The sequence below is a fragment of the Numida meleagris genome, chromosome 4 (assembly GCF_002078875.1).
Source record: "Numida meleagris isolate 19003 breed g44 Domestic line chromosome 4, NumMel1.0, whole genome shotgun sequence".
NCBI lineage: Eukaryota > Metazoa > Chordata > Aves > Galliformes > Numididae > Numida > Numida meleagris.
This window is the reverse complement of record NC_034412.1, coordinates 18286510-18299007: the sequence shown is the minus strand read 5'-3', so window position 1 is coordinate 18299007 and position 12498 is coordinate 18286510. Positions and strand designations below refer to the sequence as shown.

The window sequence follows — 12498 nt, the reverse complement described above, 5'->3', positions numbered from 1 at the left end:
GCCTATTTTCCTATTAAACAAAAGAATACGCTTTTGTTCAGAATGGAACTTGTTCTCGTGCATTCATCCTCAACATGTTTGCAGAGTACAATGGCTGGGTGCACTCCAGCCCTGCCCTTCCCCCCTCGTGACGCCCTGTGTGCAGCAGTGGCTTCCATGCAGCCTGTCCCAGCTCGCCTTGCGCCAGGCTGAGCAGCTCGCTGCAGGGAGCCCATCTTCAGCGCCTGGCCACTGTGTTTGGCCAGAGACACAATATGTTTCTGTCACTGGAATTTGGCAGCTCTGCTGGAAGTATTAAAGCCATCCAGATCAGATCAGGAGCTGCCTAGTATGTGCTGCTTCAACTGCAGTGTTGGATGTGTTTGCCCCTGGCCCACCAGCAGTGAGCATCTGACAGGTGTTGTTCTGAGCTGCTGCTGCAATTCAAATGAGCATTGAGCAACTTAAGCCTTCAAAGCGCTACAAGCAGATGATCATAGTCTGGTCGTTCCAGCAGCATTGCAACTTTTAAGCCTTCGTTTTAATAAATGGTACAGAGACTACGAACTCAGTTTATTCAGTGATGGCTGAACATGCAGACAGACACTGTGGAGATGGAAAACCTCTTGCAGAGTCTGCTAAGACTGCAGCAGCCTTGTGATTAAAACCAGAATGTTATTCCTTACTCCCACCTTCATCATGGGAGTGCCCCTTGAAAGCCACCTGTACACTTTGGCTTCCTCATGGTTCTCAAAGACTCGCCAGACGTGGGGAACATTGAGTCATGCACTGACTGAGCCTTGAGCTGAAGGGCCAGGTTTTCACTGGAGTACGTTATTACAGTTTCTGCAGTTGCCGTACATTTCTGGAGAACAATTGCATTAAGCTAGCGGAGTTTGTCTGATAGTCGCTTTCTGCCATCTTTGGAGCTCCCCTCAGCCCAGGGATCAGTTCTGACACATCCCCTGTGATGTGTAGCTGACTGCATGACCAGCATGGTGCTTTCCAGTGGAGTTTTTCTCATCTCTAACTTTTTTTTTTGCATTTTAAAGGCCATCTGATTCCACTGCAAGTTACATCAAAAGAAATGGAAGCAGATGGAGTGTAGTCAGCCACATCTGCAGTCGGAGTTCTCTGTTTTGAAACCAACTCTATAAGGATATTGATCCTATATGAAGCTGTGGAGTTAAAACTGTAAAATAAATTGGAAAAAAAAAAGTGTTAGGCTGGTGAAAAGTAGTAATGACTGGAGAGGAATTGAGATATTAAAGCTTAATTACTTTTTAAGCTTTAAATCTTGTGTGTTCTGACACCTGTTGGCATTACTTAGTTATTTGGTGAAGCGTGGCTGAGTAGAAATGTAAAGTGGGAAATGATACAGTAATGCAAAATGGAACAGAAAACATAATTCTCCATTTAGTGGTAAGCCATATTCATATATTAATTTGCTCTTTTAATATAAGCATGGCACTTGAACATTCAAAATGTCTGCTTTTGGGAGGTATTGACTACAGGGGAGGGGTGGCTGGAGGCTGAAAGATGCAGGATGCCTTGCCAGAAGGGTGCAGAAGGTGTAAGCTCATGGCTTGAATTTAGATGCTGTGACAGAGCAAGTGTTTACAGGACTGTCTGATGTCCCTAATCAGAGGGCTCATACACTTGAAAATAGCCTGGCAAAATAAAATGCAAGATTTTACCAACTTCAGTTTCCTGAGGCAGACCTGTTTCAAGGGCATTTGAATGCAGGTGGCTGAAAGACAAAAAGGGAAGAAGGAATGGGTGGGAGTGGTAGGAAAGTGTAGCAGCTTGAACATGAGTAAGCTGATGGTAATTATGGAATCACATGCGTATTTGTGTTAAAAACCCTGAAACAAAAGTGTGTTTCTTTTCAGTAATTTTCCAATGGAATGTTTTAAATAGTATCGCATAGCAAAAAATTATAAACTAAAATTCATTGCATTATGTTACTATAATTGTTTTTCAAATTGTATTACTGTATTTGGAGAAGCCATTATGCAAACAAACAGAATAGAAGTGTTTTTTGTCATCTTAAACGTTTCTTTGGGAAATTAATGTTTCCATCTAAAATCAACTTTCAGTACTGGAGAGTCGAGTTCTGGAAACCTGCAGGGAGACAGAGGGCTGAAAAACAAACTAAAACTTCAAAACAGCTAAGTTCCAAAATACAGTCGATGGAAGCATTTCAAAGTATACATTCCACTGTATTCATAGCTATTCAAGATTCTTTCTGAATTCTTCATCATCTGACTAAACTGCTTCTAACTGTGGTGGTACAGATGGTGTGGTATTTCAGATTATTCTAATTCCAAGCAGCTAAATGCACAATCTATTTTAACAACAAGCTTATCTTGAATTTTGAAACAATTACATTTTTGTAACATTACAAAACAAGTTACCCTTTATGGATGCACATCCTTGGGATTTTCGTGATGTGCATTCCTGTTTGAGTTGAAGAAGTCACGACTTACTGCTGCAGTGTTCATCCCACATGTGAAATGTTCTTTTGCTAAGTGTGTTGCGTACACAGAAGTTATCTGTAGCACAGGATAGCTCAGGGTGTCCAAGCATTTCTGGCTGGTTGCGTTGTTACTGTATATTCCCAGTTTGACAAAGGAAGCCAACATTGTTCAAAATATGCAATACATCAAAAATGTTGGATGGCAGGACCTATAGCTGAAACCAAGCTGGCCAATATTTTAGGGTGCCAAAAATGTACTTAATTCACTGTCACCTTCAGAGCAGTGTTGTCATGGTTTCATAGCTGTTTGCATGCTGCGAACATAACATTGGGCCTCATGCCTTTACATTTTCTGCACAGAGCTAAAAGTCCTTGTTCTTTAACTTGTGAAATTCTTTTCATCAGCTTGTCCAGCACAACAGAGCTTGTGTTTTTCTTCTCACTGTCTCATCTGGAGAGAGGCTAGAACCGGATTCAGAGTGCTGGAATGCTTAGGGGATTTGTTCTGTTCAGGCACCTGGCAAAAGAACAACGGCCATGCCCAGGGTGAAGAGGCTCTGGTTGGGAGACTTCTGTTACAGCCTGTACTGTCCGGGAGCCCTCGCCTGCTGGAATTGGCCAACGGCAGCAGGAGCAGTGCTGCAAGAGCTGGGTGCACGAAGGCAAAAAGCCGGCAAGAGGCAATAGCAAGAAGAGTGGGAACAACTGCATAGGAGTTTGCAGTCCTCATAGGCAGAGGGGTCACTTTCCTGGAGAGATTATTGCAGTATTTTTAGGACTTGTCTCACTTTATTCACTTATTTTGGTGCCACATTAGAGGAATTGACCTAAGCCTTAGCATGTTCTTACTGTAGTTTTGCATTGTTTCTGTGTTATTATTTCTTATCTGTTTGTTTTTTTCAGTTTTTCTGCATATGTGGTTCATTGTAATTGATGGGGAAACATAAACATGAATGCTGAAAGCTGACTTTGCAGAAAGCATGTTTCTTTTATCAGCAGTTGTGCTCTACTGATGCCAACATACTGAACTGCTAAAAATGCACTGTATTTAATTACAGTGAAATGATATCCCAGCAAGCTTTTCTCTGCTAAGTATAATTGGTGTTTTTATTGTGAATAACTTCTCTAAATATTTTGGCAGTCTGCATGAAGACACAGCTAAGCGACGTTGACACACTTTTCCTGTTAGGAGTTGGCTTGTTCTTGTACAGTATGCTTAATCTAATCATCAGATCTTGACAAAGCATGGCAGGAGTGTGAGACTGAGACATAAACACTTCAGGCTGCACCAACTAGCAGTCTTCTCTGCCAGAGCTTTCCAGTTGCAAAGGGACAATACTGGTATGATTCTTTTTCTCTTCCCTTGAAAGTACTATCTTTTTCCACAAAATATCTTTTATCACAAGGATATCTGATGACATTTAATGTTTCAGTTTTAGCCTCTGAATGGATATACTGGAGAGATCATGTGTTATTATGCCAAATAAGAATATTTTCTTATTTCTTAACTGTTGTGGTGGTTTGAAATTGCTGGAGGAGCAGCGTTCTTAGAAAGCAGTGTTTTCAAAATCAAATTTGACATTTAATTTGCATTTAGAGCAAAATTATACAGTGAAAATGCATGTTGCTTTAATTTTGGAACGTTTATATGTCTATATATATTGTTCCTGGTAATGATTTTTGACTTTGAGAAGACAGGCAAGGAGCTGAGTTTCCCTAAGTAAAGTAGCATGAGGTCACAAAAAGTCACAGGAGGTTGATGACAGTGGTATGCTTCAGCAAGTTTTCATTATTTCAGGGGATGGTGAGAAGGTTTGTGACCAAATACTTCTGTTAGTGGATTGAGTAGAGCTTAACCTGAAAGGAACAACCTTATCCCCTCTTATCCGTTGACCCTCAACTTTTCCAAATTCTGTGTTGGCTAGCCATTCAGTCCTGCAGATTGGAAGCCAGTTTTCTGGTGTCTTTGCTGGGGAAGTTGTTAGCAAGTAGCTCCTCTTCCGCTTGTGAGCATTTGGTCTCTCCTTGCGAGCTCTGTTTAGCAGTCAGTTAGTAGCTGTGTGATGAGGAGCTGCCTGGTGCTGCTGACAGTGGTGGTGAGCGGGGCACTGCCAGGGCTGCTGTGCTGGTGGTGCAGTGTTACCCAGGAAGGGGAGAGAGCAGCCAGCTGTGCTCCTGGGGCTGCACCCCAGAAAGCTGCACTCGTCTGGCAGGATGAAGGGTGAGGTGATGCCTCTTGCTTCTGAGCTGGTCTGTGCCATCTGTTTGATGTTAAATGGGCAGGATGCTGACAAGGAAAGGGAATGGATGATGTTGGCTTGGAGGCAAGCTGATCCTGCAGGCAGCCAGAGGGACTGTTGTGGTCTGCCAGGAGCACTGTCTGCGTGAGTTGCTCCTCACAGGGCTCAGGTTAGTGGTGCATAGGCTGTGAGCAGAAGGTGTGTGCTGCAACCTCAGATAAAGATGACGTGTCTGTTACTGCTAAATGCATATTATCAGAGCTGTGAGATAGCAGCTAGCATGGGGTTACACCTGCGCTGGTGTAGCAGTACAAGTTAATGTTGAGTTTGTTTTTGCTTCTACTTGTCCAAGTCCTCTGACAACTGAATGCTACAAGTGTAGTTACAGCTGGCCTTCTAGCAGAAGCTGAGAACAACTGTCAGACATGCAGAACAAGAATGGGAAGAGCACAATATGTTCCAGTGGATGGGAGAAAGTATTGATGAAAGGCAGCTTTGAAGCTCCATGGAGATCTTATCTTTAATGCATCTGAAACTATAAAATCTTACATTATCGTTCAGTCCTGTGTACATACAAAGCCGTTTGGCAAAATGTTGCAGTGTATAATTAAATTGTTTGATCATGTTGATATGTGAACAGTGGTGTTCGTGTCTTTGACCAAACATTATGAGATGCATTTTCAAACCAAAATAATTATGAAGCACATCCCAGAGTAAATACACAATTATGCTTGTATCAAGGTACTTACCATGATATATTTTACTCCTCTGAATTGCTGATCTGTTTATTAGCAACCTATTTCTGTTGTAGTTTGGGGCACTTTAGGAAGAACGTTTGTCTGTCGCTTGCCAAGTGAGTCCCTTCGGTGTTTAAAATCTCTTGGTAACTTGCCAGGTAAATCTCTGTGCCGAGGTTAGTTCCTTATGTGATCGGGAAGTGAAATGTGAGGATGCAAAGAGGACTTCCCTGGCTGTCTCCCCTCAGCACACCAGCAGGAACATGGCAATCACCTTGTGCTTTCGAGATGGAATTTTAAGAGACATGTTGAGTTAAAGCTCTTCCAGGGATCACTGGGTTCCTCTTGAACAGCTGACATTTTCTCTTCCCATATACTCCTGTCAAGCTCAAGTAATCAAGCACCTTTTTGAAAGGAGCCACCCAATTACTAATCATGTGTCCTTCTAGGAAAGCCTGCTTATCTGATAGTATTTACTCCTTGTCGCTTCTGTGTTTATGTGTTACAGTCAGTATTTTGTTGCCCTCTGGCGAATTAGTGTGAAATATAGTACCGACCTTGCTTCAGCAGACCACATTCACCATCGTACCTTTGAGTGAGCTTTGCAGAAGCCTGTGAGTGCTTCTGCAAGTTTGCAATGGCAAGTGTCAAGTCTAACTGCTGTTTGAACTTTGAGATTCTCTTTAAGTGGTGTGGAAAGAAGGAAGGGATCTTTCAAGTTGATCTCACGTTGGGTAATTTTCGAGTTGCAGTACTGTTTTATTGAGAAGGAACTCCTGGGGAATGTTCTGAATCTTCCTGCAAGCACAATGTGAGGGACTTGGGCACTTAAGTTCAATTTTTATTGTAATTGTTGAAATCAAATGTTTTGATTAAAATTAAGTACAAATAAGTTTTCAGTTCTGTGCACATGCCTGCATATACCTGTGTGGGACTGACTTTCCACCAGCCATCAGGAAGTAACTTACATGTTGTATGGATTTAAAAATAATTTTTAAAAATCATTTTTTGCTTCTTTGTTTTGGGAAAAAAAATACCCTTTCATATAATGCAGACATTGATTCATTTACTTTCCCTGTATCCCTCTTCAAAGTGATAGAGCTGAGATTCCTCTCTGTCAGAGATGCTTTCACGCTTTGCTTAACAGGGTACCCTAAAAACAAGCATTTAAAATTCTTCCGCTATTTGCTGTTGGCTTCATTTCTTCTGGAGGAACCCAAAGCTGAAGCCCTGTTTTGCAGGGGCCTGGGTTAAAGGACAGCTGGAAAAGGAAGGAGACATAGCACATATTTCTAAGAGTATGAAACAAAAGAGTAAGTGAAAGTGAAGCTGCAGCTGGACACCAAGTTTATTGCTGTTGCTGGGGAATACCATGTGCCTTTTTCAAGACTGCTGAACCTGGCCAGACAAAATGGGTAGAAGGGCAGAAGGTGAGGAATGTCTGTATCCTATTATGAATTGGAGGAAATGACTGTCTGTGCTGTATGTGCTGGTGGGCTCAGAGTATGCTGTCATCAGTCTGGTTAGCGTGGTACGTTACTGAATAAAAAGTGGTGATTTGTCAGCTTTTGTGTTTCAAATAACTTCCAGGGAAAATAAGTTGTTCTTTAAAAATATGCTGTGGGTTTTCTATTGACTTTCTTAAACTAACTGGAAACTTTCTGCTTTTTTTCAGGAACATTTTTTTCTCTGCTGCTAAAAAGCTCCAAACAGGAGAAGTAAATTCAGTCAGCTTGTCAGGCCACTGGCTCAGTGTACAAGCGCTTTCATGAGGTAACATTGGGCCAAAGTCAGCTTTTCTTTCTCCTTCGTAAATCTGCAGCCAAGCAATGGGCCAGAAGATCTCAGGGAGCATAAAGTCTGTGGATGTGAGGGAGCCCCCTTTTAGGCCAGTGAAACGAGAGCTGAGAGGCCCGGATTTTTGTAAGCCTGCGCGGCTGGACATGTTGTTGGATATGCCCCCTGCCAAGCTGGAGATCCAATATAAACATGCTTGGAACAATGAAGATCGCTCTTTAAATATATTTGTAAAGGAAGATGATAAACTGACTTTTCACAGACACCCAGTTGCCCAAAGCACAGATTGCATCCGAGGCAAAGTCGGCTACACCAGGGGCCTCCATGTCTGGCAAATCCACTGGCCCACGAGGCAGCGGGGAACTCACGCGGTGGTGGGCGTCTCCACAGCCGAAGCGCCACTGCACTCAGTGGGGTACACGTCACTGGTTGGCAGCAACAGTGAGTCGTGGGGCTGGGATCTGGGACGCAACAAACTTTATCACAATTGTAAAAACCAGCCTGGGGTCACGTATCCTGTCTTTTTGGAACCGGATGAGTCTTTTGTACTCCCAGACTCCTTACTGGTGGTTTTGGATATGGACGAAGGAACGCTCAGCTTTATGGTAGATGGACAGTATCTTGGAGTGGCTTTCAGAGGACTAAAAGGGAAAAAACTTTACCCAATAGTCAGTGCAGTTTGGGGGCACTGTGAAATTACAATGAGATACATCAATGGACTTGACCGTAAGTCTGACCGTATTTCTTCATTACCCTCTTTCAACGCTTCTCTTGTAGAATTTATCTTTTTATCTTCTAATTGTGAACCGAGTGTACTAGAGGATGACTGTTGGCTGTGAGTAAACTGCATCCCGTAGTTACTGCTCACAACTAGTATCTATGATGATGGTGACGATTGCGTCAATATATTTTTTCTTGTGACAATTTTCTCTTTCAGCAAGCAGAGTGGTAAGAAATCTCCAATGGAAGTGAGTAGACTGAGGAAAAAAAAAATATTGAGAAACTTCTGGATGTATTGAAGAGTAAAGCTCTTGTTTACTTGAGGATATGTTTTAAATCTGTAGTTCTCAAATAGGATTTGTGAATCCTATAAAAGTTTGCCATGGTAATGGGAACTCTTGCGTGGTGTGTAGAAACATACATGAATTCAGACCGATAGGCTTTCTTTTCATAGTTATCTTTCCTTGTCCCTCAGAAGCAATGGTTGATTCCTGAGAATCCGGTCAGAAACTGCATTCAGCATTTTTTTCTGAAAATGAGCCCTTCTCTTCATTTCAGAAGGTGCTCTTTCAGGGTATTTTCTTCTCCTGAAATGCAGTTTCTTGGAGAAGAAGCTTAAGCTTTAGCTATTTTTGATGTATTTTTGATGTAGAGGGATAATATAAAATTAAATACTTACATAGTCAGGAGCAGCATCTTGCTGTTGTGTCCCTAAAGTAGCACACCAGCGTACGCGTTGCAGACCGAGTTTTGTCCAGCTCTTCTCACTGCTTAGGAAGGAGCGAACTCTACCAGATCCAGCTGCAGCGCAGTGTACGGTAGATTATACCCAGTTATCTAAAGTCAGCTTATCTGCTGCTGGGAATTATGCAGCAAAGGCTGAACAAGGGAGTAAGTGGAACTTTATTCTTGTTAATATTGTATTGTCTGACCCACCATATGAGCTCTGAATATAAATACATAGAATTAGCAAAAAAGATTACGGAACGAAAATTCCTTGATTTTTGAATTTGAATGGAACTTAGTCTTGTACACTTGCTATTAGATTATTCTCTTTCTACAACACCTGCGCCTTTCAGTTTGTGATTAATAAAGGAATTTACTCTTCTTTTCCGTGGGGATGGAGTAGTCTATTTTTTTCCATCAAATTAATTCTCTGCTCATTAGCATTGCATTTGACGTACAAAGTAGAAACATAATTAAAGAGTATGATGCTTCTTAAGATTACCCTTTTATAAGCATCTGTAATAGGCACTGGGGGGGGGGTGAAGAATCTTTATCCATAGAAGCCCTGCTGCAGGTTATTATAGTCAAATGCTAAATAGCTTCTTGAGTGCTTTCATACAAGGGACTATCAGAGGATCCTAAGTATTTTGCAATTACTCGGACATCGCACAGTTATGTGCTGACAGCTTGCTACAGACTTTTTTTAGAGGCTGGTGGGGCTGGGATGCTTTTGCAAACTCGAGATTTGTGTGTGAAAGCAGTTTTTATAATGCTGGGAATATCTGCCAAGGTAAGCAAAGTGCAGCTTGGCTTGGTCTGCCATGTCCACAGGAGGAGCCGTCCCGCATTCCTTTTGTGCCCTTTGCAAGGCTGCTCAAGGGAGCGCTAGAAAGATGGAAACAAAGGAGGAGGATGTGAATGCATTTGGTAGAAATTATAAAATAAAAGGAGATAAGTAGGGAAGCATAGCTGTGGACTGTGAGACAGCGGAGAGGAAAATTCCCATCTAGTCTCTTGTGGGTTATTTTGGCTGCAAAGGCGGGATACCTTCCTTAGATGATCCCAGAGGAAGACAGAATAGTCTTTTCCAAGCGTGAACCCATGGCTAAGAGCAAACTTGTAAACTAAGTTTTTATGCCAGCATGAATGCTGACCTGATCATGTGAAGAGGAAGTTTAAAGCTGCTTTGCCGTGAGGCACTTTGACATCCTGGAATCACGTCATTTGTTATCACATGTTCACTGGTCCCTTACTGTCCTGCACAAAAACAGCATTCAGGAAACCAAAGTAGCTTGTCTAGTTGGTGCTCTAAGTCAAATACCTTCTCTGTTAAAAACTTTTCTATCCAGTGTGTTGTTTTGTTGTTTGCTTGCTTTTTAACCTTGGGAATTTTTTTTTTCTGGAGGTATCTCATGCTGCTGGCTGCAGCTTTAATAGATCTGGAAGTAGTAACTTGGCTGCTTATGAAATTGTGCTGTTAAACAGTGACTTGTAACTTGCTGTCTAGTGATTGATTGTCAGTGCTCAGTGCACATCACAGCTTTGGTGTCTGTTTATGTGATGTCTTACAGAGCAAGTGGGGACCTTGGCAGCAGGGATTTTCAGCAGTTCAAGTATTACAGAGTAAGGCTGCAATTTGAATGTGAAGAGTGTGTTTTAGACTACACAAGTTAAGAATACCGAATTTTGGCTTGTACCTGTTGTATAATTTTAAAAATCTACATGCAGTGTATTCTGATGGCTGACTGTGATAAACAGAAAACACAGATCAGAGTTTTTAAAATTACTTTATCTAAAGCAAAATATTTCTGATGACTGTAAAATTCTTGTTTATTTATTTTAGAAGCACAGATATACGAAGTCCTCTATACCATACCATAGTGATTATCATAGGATCTCTAGAGAGTTGGTAAGGAATTCCTCTCTTCCTTCCAAACTATTTACAAGTGTTGGATATAAGAAAGAGGTTGTTTGGTAGGAGAGCAAGATTACTTTTCTTTTTTTTTTCCTTCGATACACATAGAATGAATAAAGGTGTTTCCAAATCTTTTAAAGATCTTCATTTTTTAATTTGAACTTTATCCCAGTTTTCAGAGAAATTTCAGAGGCAGAGACGCCCTTTTTTTTTTTTTTTGCCTGGCAAGAAACTACTTTCTGATAATATGGTTCACAAGTAGGAAAGTTTTTTCTATCTATAGATAATCATTTCTGTGGTGACTTAAATGGGTATCAGATATTTTTGTTTGTTAGATTTGTTTGTAAGATTTAAGGAAGCAACTTTGAATGCTCTGTTGTAAGGCTTTCCAGAAGCTTCAGAAGCTCCTTTGAGCATCACCTGTTGATGGGCAGTGACTTTCACAAGACAGCCGTCTGCTCACATTTGAGAGACCAGGAGCTGCAGATGTTGGTCCAGGTTTGGGAGGGAGGGGAGGTGGACAGGATGGAGAACACTTGTCATAAGCATGCTCAGTTATTCCCTGGACAAACTTCTTTGATCAAATGCTATCAATATTTGCCACATAGACTCATAGAATTGTAGAATTGCTCAGGTTGGAAAAGACCTTCAAGATCATCAAGTCCAACCGCAACCTAACCATACTACTCTAACTCTAACAACCCACTGCTAAGTCCTGTCCCTCAGCACCACATCCAAATTTTTAAACACATTCAGGGATGGTGACTCAACCACCTCCTTGAGGAGCCTGTTCCAGTACTTAACAGCCCTTTCTGTAAAGAAGTTTTTCCTGATATCCAACCTAAACTTGTTTTTCAGATGCTTTTTTTTCATCAGACTCAGGTGTTTTAAAAAAATGCTGGGCTATTTATGTCTGTTGTCTGATGAGGAATCCTGGAGACTATTTATAGACTAGAACAGAGAAAAAGTGCTGCAGATCATCACCAATACATCAGTACTTGTGTGTTTAAACAAAGTGGTGGGAGGACCACATAACAGTGCTGTGGTGGGAAACTTACTCCTTGAGTAAGTGAACTGAACTCAATGATTTATTTTGGTCCTGAAAGCTACCTGACAGAACAGCCAGAATGTGGAATTCCAGCAGAATGTTTTACAGAAGAACATCCAGAATACAGACTGTCCGCATTAGTAATAATAATACATGATCCGCACATACACATAGGGAATTTATTAATGAAATTAATGGGTACAAAATTTAGAATTTAATATCTTTCTAGGCAGAATGCAGAGAGAGGCTGCAGAAAGGATTTCCAGTTATTGTGCAATACAACAGAAGTGTTTGAATGGAAGCTCTGCATTCCCTGTAGCTGCAGACTGGCAGGAGCTCAACCTGGGAGCTGCTCTTTGTGCCTGTGTCAGAAGAAGCAGCTGGGTGTGTGCATCAGTGCTGTCCTTCTGGCATGTCTGAGAACACTTTCTGGTATCACTTCCAAATTTCTTCATCCTACAGAGCATGCTTCCACTGGAAGTGCAGAGCAGACTATCCCAGCTGCTGCTTCAGGGTGAAGTCTGCTTGGAATACATGGTGGGATGCATCCTCATTAGAGACTCCATCTCAGTGTGATCCAGACAGTGTTAAAGAAAGCTTCAGTGTGCCATGGTTATGCCTAAACTCTTCATTGTTGCGTGTTTGCATTAAAGAAGGATGTGTCAATGTACAAATCAGCTGTAAAGGTCTTGAAATTGCATGTAGAAGGAAAGAGCCCTGATTTTTTTTTAATTATTACATGTTGATTAAACGATAGGAATTGAAAATCAAAAGCTTGCACCTCACTGTCAGTATGTCTGTTTCTGATTATAAATCCTTAAGCTATTTCTTTAAGAATGAATAAATTTGACAAGATG

The 12498-nt window shown here is 41.4% G+C and overlaps 1 protein-coding gene across 5 annotated transcripts in view; it reads left to right on the top strand.

The window, feature by feature from the left end:
* Nucleotides 1-12498, top strand: part of SPSB4 (splA/ryanodine receptor domain and SOCS box containing 4) — an 86006-nt gene that overhangs the window by 11703 nt on the left and 61805 nt on the right. For 4 of the 5 annotated variants that reach the window (XM_021395617.1, XM_021395616.1, XM_021395618.1 and 1 more), the window contains one exon: nucleotides 7111-7958. In XM_021395617.1, coding sequence (XP_021251292.1) covers nucleotides 7265-7958 — 694 coding nt within the window. In that variant the 5' untranslated portion in view covers nucleotides 7111-7264. Of the gene's footprint in view, nucleotides 1-6676; nucleotides 6866-7110; nucleotides 7959-12498 lie in introns of all 5 variants that reach the window. The other variant, XM_021395619.1, reaches the window with a different exon arrangement.